Source organism: Malus sylvestris, chromosome 6 (assembly GCF_916048215.2).
Source record: "Malus sylvestris chromosome 6, drMalSylv7.2, whole genome shotgun sequence".
In the NCBI taxonomy this organism is placed as follows: Eukaryota; Viridiplantae; Streptophyta; class Magnoliopsida; order Rosales; family Rosaceae; genus Malus; species Malus sylvestris.
Genome location: NC_062265.1, coordinates 3146882 through 3164498, shown reverse-complemented (window position 1 = coordinate 3164498; position 17617 = coordinate 3146882). Strand labels below are relative to the sequence as shown.

General features: G+C 36.4%; 2 protein-coding genes and 2 long non-coding RNA genes across 5 annotated transcripts; 2 read left to right on the top strand and 2 right to left on the bottom strand.

Moving 5' to 3' along the window:
• Window positions 1-562: 562 nt before the first annotated feature.
• Window positions 563-10430, bottom strand: LOC126625275 (binding partner of ACD11 1-like). Of its 2 annotated transcripts, none has more exons than XM_050294368.1 (5): window positions 10282-10430; window positions 2902-3005; window positions 2745-2820; window positions 1410-1490; window positions 563-1329 (listed from the first exon to the last, which is right to left on the bottom strand). In XM_050294368.1, exons 1-5 carry the CDS (start codon window positions 10285-10287, stop codon window positions 757-759), a joined length of 840 nt encoding a protein of 279 aa, XP_050150325.1. In that variant the 5' UTR covers window positions 10288-10430; the 3' UTR covers window positions 563-756. The 2 variants fall into 2 exon arrangements, with proteins under 2 accessions (XP_050150325.1, XP_050150324.1); XM_050294367.1 differs by lacking the exon at window positions 10282-10430 and adding an exon at window positions 3800-3976.
• LOC126625280 (uncharacterized) lies at window positions 1034-7733 on the top strand. Its single transcript, XR_007624367.1, has 2 exons — window positions 1034-1183; window positions 7623-7733. It is a non-coding gene; the product is annotated as an uncharacterized LOC126625280 (long non-coding RNA).
• On the bottom strand, window positions 6982-10431 carry LOC126625273 (binding partner of ACD11 1-like). Its single transcript, XM_050294366.1, has 5 exons — window positions 10282-10431; window positions 9321-9424; window positions 9165-9240; window positions 7850-7930; window positions 6982-7768 (listed from the first exon to the last, which is right to left on the bottom strand). The coding sequence occupies exons 1-5, from the start codon at window positions 10285-10287 to the stop codon at window positions 7196-7198; spliced, it is 840 nt and encodes a 279-aa protein (XP_050150323.1). The 5' UTR covers window positions 10288-10431; the 3' UTR covers window positions 6982-7195.
• Window positions 10432-11548: 1117 nt separating this feature from the next.
• LOC126625281 (uncharacterized) lies at window positions 11549-12160 on the top strand. Its single transcript, XR_007624368.1, has 2 exons — window positions 11549-11681; window positions 11888-12160. It is a non-coding gene; the product is annotated as an uncharacterized LOC126625281 (long non-coding RNA).
• The last annotated feature ends 5457 nt before the right edge of the window (window positions 12161-17617 follow it).

Below are 17617 nucleotides of genomic sequence, written 5' to 3'. Positions count from 1 at the left end.
CACCCTCAAAGCCTTCAAATTCAAAGTGCGTATCTGTGGAAGGGAGGGGCAAATCAGATTTTTCATTCAGGGGGTTGTGGGGTAATCGCATGGCTGAGAGGGAAGGTCAGTGTGCGCACTGCGCAGGGAGAAAGGAGGAAGGGTAAGGGAAGCTAAGCATATCGGAGGAGGGGGCAAATCAGGGCTGGGGCTATTGGGATTGTCATGGGTGAGGGTGAGGGTGAGGGTGAGAGAGGGGCCGGCAAGGTGGAAGAGAGGGGGGGGGGGGTGGTGGTGGTGTAATAGCATGATTATTGTTATTGTTTTGGGTTTTTAAGATAAAATTAAATAAAATTATTTTCTTTTACACGTGGTGGTGACGTGGAATCCACATAAGTGGGTCCCTCATACTACATTAGCATTTTTAACTGAAAATTTAACGGACTTAACGGGACATGGTAATGTGGGACACAAAAATATAATTCCGAGAGCAAATTGTTAAAAGAGAGCAAGTTGGGACAAAGCAAGTTTCAGATGGCAAAACCAGGAACCAGACTGATAAATAGAAAAATTGAAACAGAAGAAAGCAAATCAAATGTACTTGAAAAAAGTTTGGTTTACCGGCAGATCATGTAAGAAAAACAACGACAATAGTTGCACATGCTAAACAAATTTGAGGTATTCTGTCCTACATTCACCACTTTCATGCTAGAATAAAGCAAGAAATCAAACGAGAACGGCATCCAATAGTTTAATTGTATTTACAGAACTGGAAACTCAGAGGATCAAACCTTTAACGGGTTCAGGCTTGGAGGGATCGTGCTGGGTTGCTGCAGAAGCTTTAGGAGAATCCGATAGAACTTGAGCATAGTCATCCTCTATTTTTCTATGTTTCTCTTCTTCAACCTTTCCAACTTTCTCTTTTGTTTTCTGACCAACCTCTTCAGCTGCTTTTGCAACCTTATTAAAAGCACCTGTAACCCATTGAGCGCTAGTAAACACATACCGGTTCTTCATTATAGCAGATCCAGCGCTACTGACCGTCTGCTCAGCAGCTGCAAAAGCTGATTTGGTTTTCTCTGAGACCTGGAATTTCTGATCCACTTCGCGAACTTTGCCACTGACCGCAGAAGTACCAGCACTTATTTTCTCGCTGAGACCAATCTTTTTGTCAAAGGAAGCAACTTTTTCTGAAGCCGTTGAGGTCAATTGGTGTTTCTCATCAAAGCCCTTTGCCTTGTTGACTGCATCTTTGCCCAAGAGAAAGCCCTTAGCAAGCATGCCACTAACAACATCCTCTGCCTTCCGGAATGCAGATTCATCCCCACCAGGAGTTTTATTCTCTGTTGCCTGCAAAGAACGAGCAATTCAAAGGTCAATGAAATTGCAAGGGTAAAATATGATGCAGAAGCTCTGTGCAAAACTCTTACACTTGGTGCTATAGCATCAGGTGGCAACTCGTAATCTGGAGCCAGAGTTATGCTGACAGACATATCCACTATTGTAGCTCCCTGACATAACAAAAATGATTTTAAAGAGTAACATACTCAAATTTTGCAAGTTACATCACCAATTAAAATCACACTAATGTTATTGCTAAGCCTGTAGGCCATAGTGGCTGTTATTATTCCCATTTTACTTTCGATTATAGTCACATTAGGGCATCGTGTCATTGACCAATTTGAGCCAAGAATAACCCAGCATGCCTGCAATTGAAATCTTTATCACCAGACATTATACAAAGACATTACAATCTCTTCAGACATGCTTAGTAAGTAAAAATCAAGAATGAACTCTAAAAAAGCTGGGAGATAAACATGTACTAGAAGACTTTAATATAAGTACACCTCCAGCATTCTTACATTGTCTATTGAACTCCAACATTGTAATTAACTGCTATCCAATGTCTAGAAACACCGGAAAGCAAGGAAAGAGATGCAATCCTAGGTCGTCTGTTGGCACTTGGCATCATAAACTATGAGTACCTATTCTCCAATAAAACCTAAAGCACCAACTACTTAAAGCTTAAACATGACTTCTATTTTGACCTGTTAGCTCAACAAAGGGCCATATTCCCCCGTACAAAGTTTTCCATCTGGCCTGTAGACTATAGTCAACACCACAACCCACTTTATTCTCCCATAAAAATTCTACATCGAATCTTGGGTAGTATTAGAAGTCCTATAGAGCCAAGCAAAAGCGTGAAATTAAATCAAGCAGTGCATAGCCCCGTGCATAGCTACTACAGTTCTTTATTCATTAAGAAAAATATTTCTTAGATAGCCCCGTGCATAGCCAATATAACTGAAACTTAGTTGCTTTATTTGTTGGCAACTGACACGAATCAACTTCTTGTTCCTTACAGCTACATCCATTGATTTTTCTTGCACGCAATGGAATAATCCAAAATCCTACCTATCCAGCAAGCGATATCCAGGTTCTATAATATGAATATGTTATTAATCCAGTACAGTTTTTCTACTCATCAGCACCAACCACAAATTGGCTACATCAATCCCAAATGCATTTTGTACCTTTTCTGCCCCTATTTTTGCAAAGAAACATAACTAATATACCTAGCGTATAAAGTGAAGCCACATACTGGATGAGGTATCAGATCACTAAATGACAAAGGTTTAGAGGACTGTTTTTATCTTTAATTGTACAAAGTCCCAGTAAAAATGGTTATTACAAGATCATGAGAGAAAGAAAATAAACAGAGAGAATGATGAGGTGATATATTATGGTCGAAGAAATTGCATTACCGAAAGAAGAACTGCAGTCTCAGCTCCTTGTACATCTTTGAAGGTAACATATGCAATTTGGGATCGCTCAGTATCACTACATGGAGCATTGGATAAGATAGATTAAGACACAGATAACGAAATAAGATAAATCCATCAAACTAAATAAACATCAAACCTCATCATTTCGACATAAGCAATATCACCAGAAAAAGAAAAGAACTCCTTTATGTCTCTCTCACTTGCACCCAAGGAAAGATTGCTGACCTTGATGGTTGTTACCTGCAACAGAATGGCCACCACAGATAGTAGGATTACTGGCACGATACAAAAATAAATAAAATAAAAAGTATAGGGTTCCTCGAGCGTAACATAACTATAACAAAACTAGCACATCGGGAAATAAGCATCAGATCTATGACAAATTTCTCAAGCTTAGGCAGGAACTATATTTACAAGACTGCAACTGAAACATCACTTTAACAAAACTAGCATATCAAGAATCCTGAACCACTTTTCCAATGAGAAGCCGATTAAATGTAGAAAACAAGCCTATGAATCAAAAAATAAAATTTCGCTCATGGATGGATTATTCCCGTTCACTCAGTCTTCGTTTCTCCGCCTCAAAAACAAACCAAACCAGCAGATCATTTTGCAAACAAAACAAACCCAGCAGATCGTTTTGCAAACAAACCAAACAGAGGAGATCATTTTGCATTGAGGCACAGAAAAGCAAGTACTAAACAGTCAAACAAACAGTAAATCTGAGAGAGAGACATACATTTGCAGTTCTTTGCCTGTAAATACCAATCAATAGAACAAAATCCTCTCCTCATATAAACCTCAAAACAGATCTAATTAGGGTGTCCCAAATCACTGATTTAGTCAATGAGCAACTTATTCTTTAAGCTACCACCCCAAATCCACACAAAAACTACTTAACTCATTCAAATCAACACTTCAAGAACCTAAAACTCAATTCAATTTGTAAGCTAAACAATAAATTCATAAATATATACATAACTACATGCAAGAACAGAGAAAGAAATCAAGAGGGGCAGAGAGAGAGCACTGACCGACATGGCTAGGCGCTGCTGAAAGAGATCGAGGTGAGATGGTAAAGATCGACGGCGATGGCGGCGGAGACGGACCGGAGAGTTGCCGGAGAAACTGAGAGACTTGTAACGAAGTCTTCTTCGTGTTCAAAGAGAAATTCGAGCAATTTTTGGGTCAGAGTGAAGGGATGGAGATTTTTTGTTTTAATTTTATACCGGCGCAAGCGCCAAGGATGGATTTGGGGGGCACGTGTCTGGACCCTGGCACGTGAGGTAGCGTCGGGTCAGCGTTGTTGACAACTTTGAAACGTGCGAGGGTTAATTGCGGATTAGGATTCTCTCCCTCTTCTTTTCATCATTTTTCATTCATTCCTTTCACATTCTTTATTTTATCTTTCTTTTTCTATAAAAAAATTAATATAAAATATTGATGTGGCTTAAATGTGACCATTCAAATAGGAGGGGAATAACTAGTAGCAAACCACAGTTATCCACCCCTTCTAAGGATCGGGAAGACTCACAGAGGCATTTCAACCTCCCCCTTGCCACAAGTCTGGGGGAGGCTGAAATATTTCAATGTCATTACTACCATACACGGCTCTTAGTAGAAGATAGTCTTTCACTGCTCAATGCATTCACTCACGACTCATGAAAGCTGCTTGTCAATCTCAGACAGAGTTACAGACCAAACCAGACATTTTTAAGTCTAAAAAAAGAGTAGCCTACATATCATCTCACAACTTCATCCAAAGTAGAAAAATGCCAGCAACATGAGACCGTTTCAAAATTTTCTCCCATTAAAAATTGCCTAAAAACCTTGAACTTCGTCAATATGATCTTCCAATATAAGTGTCAAAACTTCTCCCAACTGCTCTCAAGTTCAAATTTGTCTTCTGTTACATTGGTCCTAAATATAAAGAGATACAAACAACGATTATATGATATACAAATTTATGATTTCAAGCTAAAAACAACACAAAAATTAAAACAAAATATTAAACGTAAAAAATAGAAAGCTAAAATAAATAAAAGAAAATAATTGAATATCAATTGCAATTTGCAACGCCAATCATCCTCTGCAACCCTCCGCCACCAACAACTCTCAATATCAGTTGTAAATTTTCAGAATTTATTCAATCATGGTGTTAACAGAGACTGTTTTTAAGTTCATAAAAATTATGTACAGTTGTTTCTGGGCTCAATAGATGGTCTTGGAGAGTAAGCCCAATAAAAATGAGAAGATTAAGACATCGGGCCCATAAGTCAGCCCAAGGAATCCAGATGACATAACTGTTGAAGTACACCAAAAATCAATTGACGTGGCAACACGTAATTGTTTATTTGTGACAACCTAATGTCAAGACATCAACAACAAAGGAAAATGAGAATATTCGTCAATCGAGTATGTGACCCAATAGCAGATTAGGAAAATTCATTGTTGATTAGGATGAGTGCAAAGAATATCTTAAGTTGTAGGGATGAGATGTTGGGTTGTGAACTACTTTGGTACACTCCGTAATCTTAATAAATTAATCCATGTGATCTAGGCTAATCGACGTGATTGTGTTCATGTAAAACAATTTTAAGAACAAGCGCATACACTTAAATTAAGTTTAGTATTTTAACCATTAGATTTCATATGAAGATGAATTTGTTGTTGAAACTCCCAAGTGTTAACTCTCTACTAGTATCCATATGAATGAATCCTTGGTTGTTGAAGCAAGAGGATGAGGAACCGCTAGGTCCTTCTCATCCAATAAGTCATTTTGACCATGCCATCAGAGCTTTTAGACTTTGAGGTCCGAGACTTTATCTAAGTCAATCCACTACTCCTTGATTAGAGATCTAATTCTTCACTACTTCATTTGCCTTCGTCTGAAGGTTTGAAAATCACGATCCCACAAATAAAATTACAATTTTTCTCTCACACTTTTTTCACGTGTTGTCTACCTGATCAAGGAGAGAATTTTCGATGCACCTGGGAGTGGGGGTGGTTCGGTATGGAATCCCAAACAGAAAATGGAATCCCGAATCCCAAAACGAAAATTTTCAGGACAGGAATTTAAAGACCAATCCTAAATCAAAATTCCGGTATTCCCAATTTCTAGGATTCCCGAAATATTTTCGGTATTTTGGGATGGTTTGGTATTCCCGAATTTCATACAAATTAAAATACCAATCATTCATACCAAGTCAAATTAACATGCAACCAAAATAAAATAAGTTTAGTAACAAACTCAAAAGAAAAAAAGATAAGTTACAAACCTAATATGTTCAAAAACTAACAATACAATTTTTGGATTTTGTGTTGAAGATATAGACACATTTGGTTGAGAAGCAGCAATGCAAGGTGAGCGTGTGTGGGAGGTTTGTACATGCAGTTGGTGGAGATAAAGGGCTATGGTTACTACTTTTAAACTAAAGGGCAAAGTTAAAATTATGGAAATCCAAGAGTTGAATGGCAGCGTTAAACAAATGGAGTAAAGGGTTATGGTTACTATTTGTAGATCACACCAATTATATTGCTACTAGTAGTTTGCAACAATTCAAACGTCCTCTTTTCAATACTTGAATTCAACATTCAACTTCAACATGCATGCAACCAAAATAAAAAAAATGTTGAGTAACAAAACCAAAAGCTAAAAAATAAGTTACAAACTATAGTTCCAAAATAAAATAAGTTTCAAAAAAAAAAAAAGCTTGAATATATATAATATTTATTTTTGGTTCAGTATGGAATTACTAAAACATTAAGAAGACAATACTGATTATTGTACCAAAATTTCAGGTTTGTTTGAGATTGAATTTTTTTTTTGTTTGATTTGAAATTTTCGGGATTTTTTTTCTAGCACTACCAAGGAGCATTGAAAATTTAATTTTCTCCTAACCAAGATGGATGAAAAATTGCAAAATTTGATGGCAATAGAGAATTTAACTAATATAAAAGTTCAAGGGTTGCTACGTATTACATTATAATAATATTCCTCTTTACTTATAAATAATATTTTAAATTTGAATCTTGAAAATGACGAGTTTGCAACTAATATAATCATCACCCCTCAATATAAAATATTTCGTTGTATAAAAAAATACACAAATTTGCTAAAACAATTGAAGAGAAATCGGCGAATGCCTCTTTTGTCTACCTCCTCTCACAAAGATAGGACCACGTGTGTTAGTTGACCGTACCTCTGTTAGAAAGATAATACAAAATAACAGTATAATAGATAGTAAGTGTAGCAGTAAAAATATCTCGGTTGTAAAATACCTAAACGGAAAAAGAACAAAAATAATAAATGGTATCATGGTGGTGGTGGGGCACTACTTCTCTCAAAGTTACAATCTCATGCTTGAACAAAGCAAGAAATCAATGAGAAGGGCATCCAATAGTTCAACTGTATTTACAGAATTCGAAGCTCAAAGGATCAAACCTTTGACAGGTTCAGGCTTGGAGGGATCGTGCTGGGTTGCTGCAGAAGCTTTAGGAGAATCCGATAGAACTTGAGCGTAGTCGTCCTCTATTTTTCTATGTTTCTCTTCTTCAACCTTTCCAACTTTCTCTTGTGTTTTCTGACCAACCTCTTCAGCTGCTTTTGCAACCTTATTAAAAGCACCTGTAACCCATGCAGCGCTGGTAAACACATACCGGTTCTTCATTATAGCAGATCCAGCGCTACTGACTGTCTGCTCAGCAGCTGCAAAAGCTGATTTGGTTTTCTCTGAGACCTGAAATTTCTGATCCACTTCGCGAACTTTGCCACTGACCGCAGAAGTACCAGCACTTATTTTCTCGCTGAGACCAATCTTTTGGTCAAAAGAAGCAACTTTTTCTGAAGCCGTTGAGGTCAACTGGTGTTTCTCATCAAAGCCCTTTGCCCTGTTGACTGCATCTTTGCCTAAGAGAAAGCCCTTGGCAAGCATGCCACTAACAACATCCTCTGCCTTGCGGAATGCAGATTCACCCCCACCAGGAGTTTTATTCTCTGTTACCTGCAAAGAACGGAGCAATCCAAAGGTCATTGAAATTGCATGGGTAAAATTTGATGCAGAAGCTCTGTGCAAGACTCTTACATTTGGTGCTATAGCATCAGGTGGCAACTCGTAATCTGGAGCCAGAGTTATGGTGACAGACATATCCACTATTGTAGCTCCCTGACATAACAAAAAAAAATTAGAGTGAAACATACTCAAATTTTGCAAGTTACATCACCAATTAAAATCACACTAATGTTATTGCTAAGCCTGTAGACTATAGTGGCTGTTATCATTCGCATTTTACTTTCAATTATAGTCACATTAGGGCATCGTGTCATTGACCAATTTGAGTCAAGACTATCCCAGCATGCCTGCTTATCACCAGACATTATACAACGACATTACAATCTCTTAGGACATGCCTAGTAAGTAAAAATCAAGAATGAACTCTAACTAAAGCTGGGAGATAAACATGTACTCGAAGGACTTTAATATAAGTACACCTCCAGCATTAAAGCTTCCTTACACTATCTATTGAACTCCAACATAGTAATAAACTGCTATCCAATGTCTATAAACACCAGAAAGCAAGGAAAGTGATGCAATCCTAGGTCATCTGTTGACACTTGGCATCATAAACTATAAGGAGTATCTATACTCCAATAAAAACCAGAGCACCAACTACTTAAAGCTTAAACATGACTTCTATTTTGACCTGTTAGCTCAACAAAGGGCCACATTCCCCCGTAGAATGTTTTCCATCTGGCCTGTAGACTGTAGTCAACACCACAACCCATTTTATTCTCCCATAAAAATTCTACATTGAATCTTGGGCAGTATTAGAAGTCCTATAGAGCCAAGCCAAATTGTGAAATTAAATCAAGCATTGCCTAGCCCCGTGCATAGCTACTACAGTTCTTTATTCATTAAGAAAAAGATTTCTTACATGGCCCAGTGCATAGCCAATATAACCGAAACTTAGTTGCTCTATTTGTTGGCAACTGACACGAATCAACTTCTTGTTCTTTATTGATTTTTCTTGCACGCAATGAAATAATCCAAAATCCTACCTATCCAGCAAGTGATATCTAGGTTCTATAATATGAATATGTTACTAATCCAGTACAGTTTTTCTACTCATCAGCACCAACCACAAAGTGGCTACATCAATCCCAAATGCATTTTGTACCTTTTCTGCCCTTATTTTTGCAAAGAAACATAACTAATATACCTAGCGTATAAAGTGAAGTCACATACTGTATTAGATCACTAAATGACAAATGTTTGGAAGACTATATTTATCTTTAATTGTATAAAGTCCCAGTAAAAATGGTTATTACAAGATCATGAGAGAGAAAATAAACGGAGAGAATGATGAGGTGATATATTATGGTCAAATAAATTGCATTACCGAAAGGAGAACTGCAGTCTCAGCTCCTTGTACATCCTTGAAGGTAACATATGCAATTTGGGACCGCTCAGTATCACTACATGTGCATAGTATAAGATAGATTCAGACACAGATAATGAAATACTATAAATCCATCAAACTAAATAAATATCATACCTCATCATTTCGACATAAGCAATATCACCAGAAAAACAAAAGAACTCCTTTATATCTCTCTCACTTGCACCCAAGGAAAGATTGCTGACCTTGATGGTTGTTACCTGCAAGAAAATGGCCACCACAGATAGTATGATTACTGGCACGATACAAAAAAATAAAATAAAATAGCAATACAACATAAAATATTTGGATAGAACCAGATATCAGGAAATATGGCACTCCTTGGGAAGAAAAAAAAGTATAGGGTTCCTCCAGCCTAACATAGCTATAACAAAACTAGCACATTGGCAAAATAAGCATCGGATCTATGACAAATTTCTCAAGCTGTGGCAGGAACTATATTTACAAGACTGCAACCGAAACATAACTTTAACAAAACTTGCATATCAAGAATCCTGAACCGCTTTTCCTAAATGAGAAGCCGGTTTAATGTATAAAACAAGCCTATGAATTCAAAAATAAACTTTCGCTCAAGGATGGATTATTTTCGTTCACTCAATCTTCGTTTCTCCGCCTCGAAAACAAACCAAACCGAGCAGATCATTTTGCAAACAAACCAAACAGTGGAAATCCTTTTGCATTGAGGCACAGAAAAGCAAGAAAAAGCTAGTACTAAACAGTCAAACAAACAGTACATCTGAGAGATATATACAGTTGCAGTTCTTTGCCTGTAAATACCAATCTATTTCAATCAATAGAACATAATCTTCTCCTCATATAAACCTCAAAACAGATCTAATTAGGGTGTCCCAAATCACTGATTTAGTCAATGAGCACACTTATTCATTAAGCAACCACCCCAAATCCACACAAGAACCACTTAACTCATTCAAATAAACACTTCAAGAACCTAAAACTCCACTCAATTTGTAATCTAAACAATAAATTCATACATATATACATAATTACATGCAAAAACAGAGAAAGAAATCGAGAGGGACAGAGAGAGAGCACTGACCGACATGACTAGGCGCTGCTGAAAGAGATCGAGGTGAGATGGTGAAGATCAACGGCGACGGAGGCGGAGAAGGACCGGAGAGTTGCCGGAGAAACTGAGAGACTTGTAACGAAGTCTTCTTCGTGTTCAAAGAGAAATCCGAGCAATTTTTGGGTAAGAGCGAATGGATGGAGACATATATTTTTTTTTTTATTTATACCGGCGCAAGCGAGCGCCAAGGATGGGTTTCGGGGGCACGTGTCTGGAGCCTGGCACGTGAAGTAGCGTCGGGTCATCGTTGTTGACAACTTTGAAACGTGCGAGGGTGTTATTTGCTACTTTATGGCCTAGTGGGCCCTTTACGCGGTTAGAAATTTGGATACCATTCCGAATTTCTTTGTGCTCCTCTTATTCAATCTATTCATTATATATTACGCGGTCAGAAATAATTTTAAATTTTTTTAATTTAAAATTAAATACAAACAATATTTCATAAAAGTTGACCGCACAATATACGATGAATGTATAGCATATGAGGATTCCTAGAATCCTCACAAAGAGGATCCAAAGATAATCCTTATCCCGCAATTTGGGTAGGGCGGAAAGAAATGTTAGGAATACTCTTTTAAAAGTAGGACTCTTCGTGGACTTTCCGTCTCCTCATGTTTTTGTTTCAATTCCAGTGCCAATATTATAAAACTTTGTATAAAAAAATATAAGGTGGCAGAGAATTCATGAAGAGTTCCACTTTTAAGAGACTCTTCTTAAGATCTCTAAAAAAAACTCGAAATTGAAAGTTTGGTAATTGATACGTAAAAATCCCGATAATTCGGTGCATGGATTGCACTGGCGAAGCCAAGTACATGGTTGTGGTGAGCTATAGGGTATAGCATTGGGAGGGTTGGAGCACTTTAGCATTAAAAATCCTATTTTGTTGGACTACTGCATAATTTTCATTGTCTTTAGGGCTAGTTTAGTATAGCTGTGCTTTTGAAAAAAAAAACTGTTTTTGTTATACTATGAGAATAAGCAGTTGTGAAATAAAGCAGTAGAGTATTTGGTAAATTTTTTTGTAAAAGTGCTTTTGGAAAAAAAGAAGCAGTATAATAGTATTTGGTAAACTAAGTACTTTTGGAAGAAAAAAAGCAGTATAATAATATTTGGTAATTTTTTATGTAAAACAGTTGTGATTGTGTGAAATGATCAAAATAACATAAAATGAGTATATTGTTAAATGTAAAATAATAAACCAACCCTATTTTTCTTTTGTCCATCTTCATTTATTAATAATCCATGTCTTTTATTTATCAATAGTCTCTCGACAACAGAAAACACTCCTCTCTGTAGTCCCTCCCTTTCTCCGTCTCTCTCTACCGGCGCCAGTGGCCTTTGTTTCAGTCCGGACCTTCAAAGAACCAGAGGTATTTAACTTTTAACCCAAATTGCCCAAGATTTCTTTTCGACTTTTCCAAAATCGATAAAGTTTCAAACTTTCAGTGGCTCAAATTGTTTATTTTTCTGGAATTGTGTTTAATCAAATTATAGAATTGATGGTGGTGAAATCTTAAAGCTGATATTTATTCAATTTTTGGCTTTTGGGTTTTGATGTTTGTATCCAATGTCTTAGAAAGTTAAGGCTAGTTTAGCACGTGGATCGGCAAAGGAAAACCGTTTTTGGTTTTGGCTGTGGTAGTCTGGTGAGTTTCTGTGTTTCCATTTCTTGTGCAGATTGGCAAAGCCGTTTCTAGTGGGTTTCTAGATTTTGTGAAGATCGGCAAAGGAGCACCGTTTCTGGTTTGAGGGTGTTATTGGACTTTAGAAAGTTTCATTAAAGGAGTACTGTAGCTCAGCGTGCTTTGAAAATAAAATTTCCAAAGCAGCATTTAGCTGCTCCAGCTTTTATGATGATTTCAGCTTATTTTCACAGCAGCTTCCAAAATAAATTTTTTTTTTAGTATACTAAACACCTTCAACATAAAAACTTTGAAAATAATCAGCTTTTTTTTAAGTACCTCAATGCCAAACCATACTTAACTCATCCGAACTAATGAAAAGTCAGAATCCTAAGTTTGCTTTTATGCAATATAGAATAATAAAAATATTTAAAATTCTAAAAGACTGATTTTTTTTTTAACAAACGATATTATCTCACTGAGAGGGTGAGAGAGTGAGAGAGTGAGTTAAGCCTCACAATGAATTAGTAATAATTTGATTGAAATTCGACGAAAATCGAACTTAAAATCTTACTTATAAGTAGAGGAATACCACTAAATTGCAGTACTAAGGTCCCGTTTGGTATTGTTTTTTTTCACCAAAAATTGTTTCGTGTTAAAGTTAAGCAATAAAAAAAATGTTTGGTAAAAGTAAAATATTCTACTTAATTTAAAATCAATAGGCTCTAGACAACAACTTTTAAAAGCAGCATGTAGGTTGATTTTAAAAGCTGCTTTAATAAAAAGTTGAATTGGATCTTTAATAAATATTTTCAATTGTTGTATACCTTCATTAATTTTGTTTAAATAACATTATTTAGCTTTCCACACACATTTTATCTTAAAAAAAAAAAAAAAAAAAAAACGCTACCACCAACCACTACAAATACTAACCTTAACCATCACTGTCATTACAACCACCGTTTTTGCTACTACCACCGCCATAACCACAACCACAACCACAACCACAACCTCCACCACTGTCACCACCATCACTACCTCCACCGCCAACATTGCCACCACCATCATTACCACAACCGCTTCCATTGCTACCACAACCACAACTGTCACTACCACTATCATTGCCGCCACTATCACTACCACTATAATTGCAACTTCCACCACTACCATCACAACCTCAATTGCCACTATCGGTGCTACCACCATTGTTACCTCTCCACCCCAACCAACACATCCCACTATTAGCATCACCACCACACCTCTATCGCAACCACCACCACCATTACTACCATTGTTGTCCTCACCTCCACTCCGACTACTATGTCTATTTGTTATTGTATACAATTATATCACTTTTACATTAAATTTTACCAAACTCTTTTACGCTACTTTTTATACTCACATCACTTTTAAAATTCAATTAACCAAAATATCATCAGTTTTATTTTACAACTGATTATTCTTAAAGGACAGTAAAAGCAGTTTTTTTTTTAAAAACATAGTAACCCTAAACTGGTCCTAAGTGGCAAAAGACTGATCACTTTAATCAACACTAAAAATTTATAGTATTAAATTAGAAACTTCAATTTCATTACTGCTATACACGGCTCTTAGTAAAATGTGGCCTTTCACCACTCAATGCAATCACTCATGACTCATGAAAGTTGCTTGTCAATCCCATACAAAGTTACATACCAAACAAAACATTTTTTAAGCCTAAAAAACAGTAGCCTACGTATCATCTAAGAACCTCAATCAAAGTAGAAAAATAGCAGCGACATAAGATCGCTTCAAAATTATCTCCCATTAAAGTTTGCCCAAAAACCCTTGAACTTCTTCAATACGATCTCCCAATATAAGTGTCAAAACTTCTCCCAACTGCTCTCAAGTTCAAATTTGTCTTGTGTTTCATTGGTCCTAAATATAAGGAGATACAAACGTATAAATAAGTATATATTAAGATTATATAATTGTTTGGACCCGATTTTACATTATTGGCCTGAGTAATCAAGTGTCGTTGAATAACAGGGTAGTTGAAATGACTTTCAATTATTATTAAGAAATAATGTTGTGATTTTAATCATGATATTATATCTTAATAATATATTAAATTGTTTAAACCTGATATTCAACAATATCCCAATTGATTTAAACGTATGGAATATTGGGATATGCGGTAGCAGATAAATATGGTGCCGGATGGTATATGCTTTTGGATGTGGCCACGTGAATGTGCTTGTTGGGATTTTATCCCATGTAACTTTGCATGCATAAGCGCCACTTGGACAAATTTTGGTGGAAATACATTGATATGAAGGGATTAGGGTCGTTTTGCAGATAATGCAAAACCATCAACCATGTGTTTTAATTATCATGCACGCATGGATAAAGCTTATGAAGAGATGGTGGGATAAGTGACACCACCAAATTTACAAGATTGGATCCGACAAATGGTGATGACGTAAAGGAAGGTCATGATAAAGATGGGATTAAGCTTTGATTGATGTGATAAGGTCTAAGGCGTGAATACAGGTGCATAAGATAAAGTTTCCAGAGTTCCATTTATTGTGAATATGCATGAGATAAATGTGTGGTCAGCAACAACACTTAAAGAGTCACAGTGCAATTGGGATTGTTTTCCACGACTTAGGCATGCAGGTCTCTATAAATACCAAGCCGTAGGTAACATCCAGAGGACCTCCAATTCAACACATAACTGCCCTGTGCAAATTCTCTCAAACAACCTTGAGATTTTTTCTTTTCTCTTTTCGCCGACACACCTTCAGTTTGGATAAACAGCACTGTGAAAGCAACCGGCGAACATCTTCAGTTTGGATAAACAGCAATGTTGCCGTAGAATCAGCCGACCGTAAAGCACCTTTAGTTTGGATAAACAGCACTGCGACGGGGCCGACTAGTTATCTATCCAAGTCTCGGTCGAGAAGGATTTTCGAATCCTTATTGGCAGAGGTCATCTCATTAGCCTTTTCGGCGAAGTGAGGTGTTACAAGTTATTACATTCGACACATTGAAAGCCGAATTTGATATTGAACTTCGCAGAACTAGCAGCCATATCTTCAGGCTCTAGAACCCGAAGGCCGATAGAGTTCCTTCTTCGGCCGCAGTCGCAAGATTTAGAAGTCAGCAGCGCATCCAACGCAACATCAGCATATTTTACTCCTCGGCCGAGCTCGGCCGAAGAGTTGGCACACCCCGCATTCAACCGAAAGACTTAGTTAGCTCATAGATTACTCGGCCTGTGCGCCAGTAGACTTAATAATTTTTAGGGTCAACAATAATATACAAATTTATTCAAGCTAAAAACAACACAATACTTTTTTAAAAGAAGATTAAATGTAAAAAATAGAAAGCTAAAATAAATAAAAGAAAATAACTGAATATCAATTGCAACGCCAATCATCCTCTGCAAGCCTCTGCCACCAATAACTCCCAATATCAATGCCAAATTTATTCTTTAAAAAAAATTTAACATTTTGAGAATTGATTCAATCATGCTGTTAACACAGGGTGCTTTTAAATTCATTAAAACTGTTTTTGGGCCCAATAGATGGGCTGGAGAGAGAGCCCAATGAAAAATGAAGAAGATTAAGACATTGGGATTATAAGCTAACTTAAGGAATCCAGATGACATAACTGTTGAAGTATATCCAAAATCAATTGACGTGACAACATGTAATTGGTTATTCATGGCAACCTAATGTCGAGTCACCGACAATGAGGGCAAATAAGAATATTCGTCAATCAAATGTGACCTAATAGCGGCTTAGGAAAATTTGTTGTTGACTAGGATGAGTGCAAAGAATATCATAAGCTGTAGGGACGAGATGTTGGGTTGTGAACTACTTTAGTACACGTGTTCATAAATTGGCAAGGTGACGAATGCATATATAATCCAATTTAAATGCTTGGTTAGCGGAACTTTGGATTCCATTTTAAGATTATTAAATTAATCCATGTGATCTAAGTTAATCGACGCGCTTGTGTTCATGTAAAACAATTTTAAGAACAAGTGCAAAATTTAAATTAAGTTTAGTATTCCAACCTTTAGATTTCATATGAAGATGAATTTGTTGTTGATGATTCAACTAATATAAAAGTTCAAGGGTTGCTACTTAATACTACATTATAGTAATATTCCTCTTTACTTATAAATGCAATTTTTTTTTTTGACAAATGATAATATTTACACTAAGGGGGATAGAGAGTAGGCAAGCCTTACAATGAGCTTGCCATAATAATGTGGTTCAACTTCGCATTTGGTGAGTATCGAGCCTAAGACATTGCTACTTAATACTACATTTTAGTAATATTCTTCTTTACTTATAAATGAAATTTTTTTTTTTGACAAACGATAATATTTACACTAAGGGGATAGAGAGTGGGCAAGCCTTACAATGAGTTTGCCATAATAATGTGGTTCAACTTCGCCTTTGGCAAGTATCGAACTTAAGACCTCTCACTTACAAGTGAAAAAAAATACTACTAGACCGCAATACTGAATAGTACTTATAAATGAGCTTTTAGGTTTGAATATTGAAAATGACGAGTTTGCAACTAATTTATTCATTACCCCCTCAACATAAATATATCATTGTGTAGAAAAATACACAAAATAATTGACAAACAATTGAAGAAAAATTAGAGAAAAATCGGTGAATGCCTCCTTTGTCTAGCTCCTCGGAGAAAGAAAGCAAAAACAAAAATGTTATTCTTATCATCTATTTGTAACATATCTTTACTAAAGATAGGACCTACGTGTATTGGCCGGCCATACCTCTATGAAAAGATAATACAAATGATGATATAATAGATAGTAAATGTAACAGTACTCAAGTAAAAATATATCGGTGAAAAACAAAAATAATAAATGGTATAATGGTGGTGGGGCAACAAAAATGTTATTTTTACCATCTATTTGTAACATATCTTTACTAAAGATAGAACCTACATATATTGGCCGGCAGTACCTCTATGAAAAAATAGTACAAATAATGATATAATAGATAGTAAATGTAGCAGTAGTCAAGTGAAAGTATATCGGTGAAAAACAAAAATAATAAATGGTATCATGGTGGTGGGGCAACAAAAATGTTATTTTTATCATCTATTTGTAACATATCTTTACTAAAGATAGAACCTACATATATTGGCCGGCAATACTTTTATGAAAAAATAGTACAAATGATGATATAATAGATAGTAAATGTTGCAGTAGTCAAGTGAAAATACATCGGTGAAAAACAAAAATTATAAATGGTATCATGGTGGTGGGGCGCTAATTCTCACAAAGTTACCATCTCGCCTGCACGGCGCGTGAGATATCAGAAAGCGATCCACTCCCCACGAGCCAAACGGTGTGCTCGTTCGTCATTACTGGTAGAGAGGGAGAGGTAAATGCCAGAGGCATACAACTGCGGGTCCCTCTCTCTCCCATCTTCTTCTTCGAAACCTGCATCGCTCTCATAACTCCTCTCTCTCTCTTTCTCTCTCTCTCCTGTGCGGCTTGGTGGATATGCAGAAGAAGCTCTATCCTTTAGCTTTTTAGCTCAGACCTTCCTCCCTTACCAGGCATCTCTCTCTCTCTCTCTCTCTCTAAAAGCTTGGCATTTTTTGTAATTTTTTCTTCTTTTTCTTAAACTTTTCCTCCAAAGTAGAATATTTAC